This window comes from Chrysochloris asiatica, unplaced genomic scaffold (genome assembly GCF_000296735.1).
Source record: "Chrysochloris asiatica unplaced genomic scaffold, ChrAsi1.0 scaffold00142, whole genome shotgun sequence".
NCBI classification, from domain to species: Eukaryota; Metazoa; Chordata; class Mammalia; order Afrosoricida; family Chrysochloridae; genus Chrysochloris; species Chrysochloris asiatica.
This window is the reverse complement of record NW_006408660.1, coordinates 2,262,975-2,270,965: the sequence shown is the minus strand read 5'-3', so window position 1 is coordinate 2,270,965 and position 7,991 is coordinate 2,262,975. Positions and strand designations below refer to the sequence as shown.

At 48.8% G+C, this 7,991-nt stretch overlaps 1 protein-coding gene across 1 annotated transcript in view; it reads left to right on the top strand.

Moving 5' to 3' along the window:
* MMAB (methylmalonic aciduria (cobalamin deficiency) cblB type) overlaps positions 1 to 7,277 on the top strand; it is a 12,414-nt gene extending 5,137 nt beyond the window's left edge. Inside the window, exons 3-9 of the mRNA XM_006870505.1 lie at positions 400 to 493; positions 2,826 to 2,883; positions 4,769 to 4,841; positions 5,051 to 5,148; positions 5,334 to 5,398; positions 6,473 to 6,532; positions 7,196 to 7,277. Of these exons, the coding sequence (XP_006870567.1) occupies positions 400 to 493; positions 2,826 to 2,883; positions 4,769 to 4,841; positions 5,051 to 5,148; positions 5,334 to 5,398; positions 6,473 to 6,532; positions 7,196 to 7,277 (530 nt within the window). The remainder of the gene's footprint in view (positions 1 to 399; positions 494 to 2,825; positions 2,884 to 4,768; positions 4,842 to 5,050; positions 5,149 to 5,333; positions 5,399 to 6,472; positions 6,533 to 7,195) is intronic.
* Positions 7,278 to 7,991: the final 714 nt, after the last annotated feature.

The following is a 7,991-nucleotide window of genomic DNA, read 5'->3' as shown; positions in this document are numbered from 1 at the left end:
AGAGAAATACTGTTACCTGATGGTACACGGAGGGGATTATATACATTGTAATGAAATAAGGTGTATGATTTGTTGAATGTAAAATTGATCTGCCCTGTAAACTTTTACTCAATTTACAATAAAAACTTTAAAAAAAAGAAGTATATTATGAAAGAAGTTAGGATATTGGTTACCCATCAGGGGTAGCAATTGGAGAAGATATTTGGGGGTTTTAGGATGTGGGGACCCTAGGATGTTGGTTGTGTGGTTTCTTGATCTGGGTTCTGATCACAAAGGCTTGTTTAGCTGGTAGCAGTTCATCAGCTTGCACACCTAGGACTTTCTGTGTATACAATATACTTCTTATTGAGGTGTTTGAAAGAACTTATCAGGAGATAAAAGTTGTTTGTTTTCCTACAGGGTTTTCTAGTACTTTCACGGGAGAAAGAAGATCCAAAGATGATCATGTGTTTGAAGCTGTTGGAACGACAGATGAATTAAGTTCAATTATCGGGTAAGGGAGATTGGACCGGCTTGAGGTTGAGTTTTCATTGGGCATTAGTAAGTGTAATTTCTGTAAAGCACTCATGAGAACTGGCCAGCTCTGGAGGTTGCTAACCCTCAATGGACTTGCCGTACCTTCCCCTCTGGCTCTCAGACTGGCATCTGTCCCTCACCATGTGAAGCTTCCTCCCTTACTCTTAGCTCCATCACTTCTCAAGGTAGCAGGTGCATACTATTGAAGTACGTAGAGTATGTGAAAGAAGTGAGTTGAAGTAAACCAAGCACAGTCCATTGTGTTGTGTTTTTGTTGTTAAGTGCTTTCAATTCAGTTCTGACTCAGTGACCCTCCATAAGATTTACAAGGAGCAACTGGTGGGTTTGAACCTCTGACCTTGGGGTTAACAATCCAGTGCATATCCTACAGTGCCTTACCAGGATTCCCGTTGTGTATTAGATTTTCTAAATATGGCTTCCTTCCCGATGCCTCAGTTTGAGTCCATTGAGACCCATGTTGGACTTCTGACCTCCAGAACCTGTAAGATAAACATTTTAGTTGCTGCTTCTATTCAGTATTGCATTGGAAGTCTTGCCAAAGCTGCAAGGCAAGAGAGGGAAATTAAAGTCATCCAAATTGACAAAGAAGAAGTAAAACTCTATTTTAGATGACATGATTCTATACATAAAAAAATCCCAAAGACTCAGCAAGAAAGTTATTGGAACTCACTGAGGAATCAACAAAGTGGCAGGTTACAAGATCAATATACAAAAATCGGTTAGATTTCTGTACATTAATAAAGACAGCTCTGACAAGGAAATCAGGAAAACATTTTACGCTGTGTCCATATACAATAGCCACCAAAAGATGAAATACTTAGGAATAAATCTAACCACAGAAAACAAGAGATCTATACAAAGAAAACTATAAAACACTAATGCAAGAAACCAAAAGAGGCGTAAATAATGGAAGATTATACTATGCTCATGGATAGGAAGACTTAACATTGTGAAAATGTTAGTACTACCCAAAGCAATTCCAATCCAGAATCTAATGTCGTTCTTTAAAGAGATGGAAAAACTGATCATTAACTGTATATGGAAAGGAAAGAGACCTTGGATAAGCAAAACATTACTTAAAAAGAAGAACAAAGTTGGAAGCCTGTCACTCCCTGATCTCAAAATCTACTACACAGCTACAGTGATCTAAACAGCCTGGTACTGGTACAACAAAAGATGCGTAGATCAGTGGAACAGAATTGAGAACCCAGAAGTAAATCCATCCACATACAGTCATGTGATCTTTGACAAACGGCCAAAACTCATTAAATGGGAAAGAGATGGTCTCTTCAACAAATGGTGCTGGCAAAACTAGAAATGCAGTTGTAGAAACAAGACCCATATCTCACACCATATATAAAAAGACTGGGACCTCCTAAAATTTAAGCACTAGGTGCATCAAAAGATTTTACTAAAAGAGACCCACAGCCTGGAAACTTTTTTTTTTTTTTTTTTGCAATGATGTATCAGCAAGAGACTAATTTCTAAAATGTGTAGAAAACTACAACACCGCTACAAGAAAAAGACAACTCAATTAAATCATGGGCATAGAACATGAACAGGCACTTCACCAAAGAAGGCATTTAGGCAGCCAACAAACATGAAGAAATGTTTGCAATCATTAGCCATTTGTTGTGTGCCGTTGAGTCATTTCTGACCCATAGCCATTAAGAGAGATGCAAATCAAAACAACAATAAGATATCATCTCACCTCAGCAGTAATAGCAAAGTTCAAAAAACCCAGAAACAACAAATGCTGATGAGGGTGTGGAGAGACTGGGATCCTCCCGCATCGCTGGTGGGACTCAAAAATGGTACAACTGCGGAAAACAGTATGGTACTTCCTCAAAAAGTTGGAAATAGAAATACGATATGACCCAGCAATCCCTCTATTTGATCCATGTCCACAGAGATAAGAGTCATGACATGAGTGGATATATGCATACTGATGTCCATTGCAGCACTGTTCACAATAGCAAAAACAAATGAAGACAGCCTTAATGTCCATCACTGGAAGACTGTCTTCTGCTTCCCACTGAGTCCTCAGGCCTGGCAAAAGTAATGGCGAAGTGGATAAATGAGTAGAGGAAGAAGCATTCTGAGAAGCAGATATCCCTATGCAAATGAAAGGTTATGATGTTTTTACTGTCTGTCAGCATGAAAAAATAAGCCCATGACTTTCTACAGTAAAAATCGCTTACTGGTCTACCATCTGAGAATCTTCTCAGCCAAACAGGTCCTGGGGATGTTCTATTAGAGGCAAACAATTTTTCCCATTTTCTTCATAGGTTTGCAATGGAATTAATTGCAGAAAAAGGCCACACATTTGCTGAAGAGCTTCAGAAAGTGAGTAGCATTGTCCATCCCCTGTGAATTGGGGGGTTGGATTAGACAACCCTCTCTGGCAGGTGAGGTGGTGAGGATTGCATTCATGAGAGACGTGTAACGTGCAGGGTGACTCTGCCCCTCATGGGACCCTGGGCAGTATTCAGAGACATTTTTGTTACCGCGAGTTGGGATGGGACAGTGCTACTGGCGGTGCGTGGGTAAAGTCCAGGGATGCTGTTCAACATCCTACGGTGCCCAGGACAGCCTCACCACAGAGAAGGAGCCAGCCCAGAATGTGGTGGTCCCTGGGAGAGCCCAGTCACAGGAGCCCTCAGCTGGTGGACCCCACAGTTGTTAGAGTTACTTCTCTGCTCCACAAGAAGCAGTGAACACTCTGATTCACAGAGTGAACCTGAAAGCCAGAGCCTGGAAACCAGCCCAGAACACCACAGATGTGTTCATGGCTCAGTTAGCTCTGAGTGCAGGTTGACCTGAGTCTTTCCAAACTTCTTGGAGGATCAGCTCTCGTGATGCTTCAGGGCTCCTGGGAGCAGAAGAGGATCCTGGGTCTGCTGCCGGCTATGGCCATGCTTAATCTTCTTAGAAGGCCATGAGGTGGAGGTTGGCGTCCACATTTCATAAAGATCAAATTGAGGCTGATAAATGGAGACTGGCCCATGGCCTCATGGCCGGGATTCAGCACAGCTGGGGCTTATCTTGATTCTCAAACTGATGCAAACATTCGCTGGCCCCTGATGGTCAGCGCTGTAGTTAGCCAACCCTGAGGGCACTACTTACTGCTCCCCTCTTCCTCCATGAAGACACAGAGTTGCAGTTGGCTAGTGTCCAGTGTTGAGCTGGCCGCTTGTGCTCTCATCCTCTGTGTCCTGCTGACCTCCTCCCTTCCACAGCCGCCATCCAGCTCAATGCACCTGACCCAGTGTGAAGTCAGAAGCGGGGTCTCATTGGTCTGAGAACTCTCAGGGACCTACAGTCCTCTCAGCTGGAAGGGCTGCCTCAGCCATACTCTCTGCTTCCAAACCTCCTTACCCTTAACCCTTCACAAACCTGAGCTGACTCCCGGACCACATTCTTGCAATTCCTGCCCCTCACAGTTTAGAAAGCACATTTTGTCTCTTGACCCAACTGCTAACAAAAAAAAGAAGCGCCAAATTCATTGTTGTCAAGTTGATTCCGGAATCATAGCACCGCTGTAGGACACAGTAGACCTGCCCCATCGGGTTTCCAAGGCTGTCATCTGAACTGAAGCAGACTGCCCCATCTTTCTCCCATGGGGTGGCTCTGGGGTTTGAACCATCAACCTTTTGGCTAGCGTACAGAAAACGGTCAGTGCAGGGAAAAGGAGAGAAGCTTGCAGGGTCCAGGCAGACACTGATCAGGACCAGAAGGTCCCTCTTTGCCATCACTGGGATGCTTGACACCATCTATCTGCATAATCCAGGTGTTTCCTCCCTAGGCCTCTCAAAAAGCTTGACCAGTAGGCATCAGCAGCTGGGTGCTCAGAGGAGGGGGTCATACTGAAGGTGTAGATATCTTGCTTATTAGCCTTTACATTCAAGCTGATTAGGGGTCCTGGCAGGGCCCTGCCACCAGCCCTCACTCACCTTGCCTGTGATCAGTGTGGTGTGTGCCCCCAAATCCATTGTTGGGGAGATAATTCCCACTCCTGACCACCCTGCAGGACTGAGTAGAACTGCTCTGTAGGCTTCTGAGGCCGTGATCTTTATGGAAGCAGACTGCCACGTCTTTCTCCCATGGGTTCGAACCACCGACCTTTTCTTCAGCAACTGAGCACTTGAATCCCAGTGCCTCCAAGACTCCTTTGTGTGTGCCCAGCCCCCACAAACAGAGCTTCATTCTCACCCTCTGCTGCTTCCTCCAGATCCAGTGCACCCTGCAGGATGTCAGCGCTGCCCTTGCCACGCCCCGCTCCTCTGCCAGGGAGGCGCACTTAAGTAATTCTGGGACCTTCTGTGTGTGCTGAGAGGGCCCCAGGAGCCAGGGGTGTGTGGGGAGGGGTGGGGTGGGGTCTGGGTGTCACCACCTGGGATGTGTCAGCCTTATTGGTGGACCCTGAGAGTTTAGTTTGCGTGGCTTCCCGGGCTATTTCCCGATCACACGCAATGGGTCTTACTGTGTCTCCTTTCTGCTCCCGACCCCTCAGAACACACCGCATTCACCGAGGGGCCAGTCCTGGAGCTGGAGCAGTGGATAGACAAGTATTCCAGTCAGCTCCCTCCACTCACGGCCTTCATTCTGCCTGTAGGTACTGGATGGCCTTTACCCTGGGGTGGTTGGGGTGGGCAGAGGGAGGGACAGAAATGGCCCCCTAAGTCCCCTCCAGGCCCCTGCCCAGTCCCACCCATGGTAGAGGGGCAGGGCCTGTCTGCAGTGGGCACTCCACACGCACATCTCTGCCTCAGCCAACACCCACTTTGTCCTTTCAGTCAGGGGGCAAGAGCAGCTCTGTGCTGCACTTGTGCCGGACCGTGTGCCGCCGAGCTGAGAGACGGTAAGGGGGCCTGAAGAAGAGGGAGCAGGAGCTCTGTCAGGGTGGGAGGCAGTTGTGGGGGCATCCAATCATTCACTGACCATCTTGCCTGAGTCTGGCCTCAGCATCTGAACGTTCCAGAGGGAGAGAGGTAATGATAAATAGCCAAGCAAACCAATACCCGCCCCCCACTGCTGGTAAGTTGGTTCCACCTCATAGGACAGAGTAGAACTGCCCCATGGAATTTCCAGGGCTGTAAATCTTTATGGAAGCCGACTCCATATCTTTTTCCATAGAGTTCTATGGGTTCTAACCACTGACTTTTAAGTTAGCAGCTGAGCACTTAACCTCTGTGCCACCAGGGCTCCTTAAACAAACCACATGGACATGATATAATCGTACATCTCTGTTAAGTGTTATGTGGCAGTAAGTATGAGCAGCATGGGAGGAGGTCCCAGCCTCAGGAACACAGGCAGTGAAGGTCTCTCAGAGCCGTGCCACCTGAGCTGAGAGTTGAAGGGTCAGGGGAGAAGTCAGCAGTGTCCAGGTCTGAGGGACAGCAGGGTAAGGGCTAAGGTGGAGGCAGCTACCTGCTTTGAAATAACGGAAGGGAGGTGGGAGGGCCTGGGTGCAGAGAGCGAGAGGCATGTGGGGCGAGGCCAGGCCAGAGCAGGAAGTCTGCCCCATCCTGAGAGCTGCAGGAAGTTACTGATAGGCCCTGGGTCTCCATGGGATTTAGATCCTTTGCTGAGATTAGAACTGCAGTTTGAAAGGATTCTTCTGACTGCATAGAGAAGGGTCTAGAAGGGCCCATAGGCCACTGGGATCCAGATGGACCCACCCCAAACACCCTGACTCGGAGTTAGGTAGAGGAGGGGTCTCCAAAAGCTCCTGACAGCCTTTTCAAGGAAAGTTTAAGGGAGTAATTGCAGAATTGACATCTACACCATTCATGGGCCAGGCACTTGGCTTTTCAGAGAAATGGGACTTAAACCTTACTTTGGTACCTACAGAGGCTGGGCAGCTCTGCTCGGGGTTCAGGCTGCCGTCCCAGGTGGTAGGTGTGCTGAACTCTAACATAGCCTCCCTTTCCAGCGTGGTGCCTCTTGTCCAGATGGGAGAAACGGATGCCAACGTGGCCAAATTCTTAAACAGGTACTTAAGTAGGCTTCACAGGAAATCTGTCAGTCACTGAACAGTCACCAAGTGGCTGTTGTGTGCCAGGCACTGGGTATGAGGATGGGGCTGGGGACCAGGCAGATGCTGTACCTATCCCAGGTCAGGGTAGGACAAGGCCAGCTGAGAAAAACTAGTGCAAAGGGTCAGAGCAGTTGCAAGGGGACGTCCTTGAGGTTGGATGTCTTGATGATGACCCACCAGGGAGCCCAGGAAATGGGATTCTGCTCAGCCAGCCCTTGCACAAGCTGCAAGCAGTGTGTGTGGGCCAGTCTCCTTCATTTCCTCACTAAAGCAGCAATGGGAGCAGGCACGTTGCTGCCCCCCAGCAGAATCCAAAGCCTGCGCACCCACCTAGGCCTGGCTGCATGCTCACACACACTGCAGTCTGGGGAGTACCAGTTCTGGCCATTGGAAGATGCACGGGGAGTAGTCAGAGGCGCCTGTCCTCCTGAGCTAGGTTGGGAGCAGGGCACCTTGGTTATCATGGAAGTTCCCCTTGTGTGCCATCCATCCATCCAAGTTGGTTGGTCACCCGTTGTCTGAGGCACACAGTTTATTTCCTCTTTGAAGGTGAATGTGGAAAGACTCAGCCTTGGTCTCATTTTCAGTGACCCCCTGTGCTTCTCCCTCCTCCGGCAGACTCAGTGATTACCTCTTCACGGTAGCCCGGTTCGCAGCCATGAAGGAGGGCAACCAGGAAAAGATCTACAAGAAACCCTGACGGCAGGACCCACGGCCCCGGTGGTGCTCACAGCCAGAAGGTGAAGAGTACAGCTTGCTTCCACCGTCCAGGGGGCTGGGGGCTGGCCTGTGTCCAGACTCAGCTTTGGTTCAGAGGCCCTGTCCCAGATTCCCCTTTGCCTCAAAGAAGGTGGGGATGAATTCAGTATTGTGGATAAGAAAGGGAGGGTGACAGCTTGGATGAGGAGCCTGTGGAAAAAAAGAATAAAAGTGGGACAGTCTTGAACCTCTGTGTGTTTGTGAGAGAGCCCACGCGTGCCTGTGAGCTTGAACGTGTACTCAAGTAGTTCAAGGCTTTGGGCTGCGACCAAAGGCCCTTGGAAAAGTAATTGTGATTTACCTGTGCCAGAGGAGCTCTAAATGTCACATTTATAACAGAGAAGGCAGACAGGATTTGGAAGGTTAGCCACCTCTGAGCCACCCATCACCGCCGAAGTGTGTGGAGAAGGCCGCCTGCAGATTTACAAGCCAGGGCTCCGAAACACTCCACTGAATTGACGTGTGGGGGCGGCGCAGGGGTGGAGACCCGGTGAAAGAACACCAGCCCTCCAGGATGGCATTACCTGTCTCTGCCCAATCAGCTGGCGGCGTCCAGAGTCTGAGGAGGGCATGGGCACAGCTGGAGAAAACGAGGTTTTCCGTTTCCAGTGCGGTTGACATTGACGAGACCTTATTTCTCTGAGGTGGCACTTGG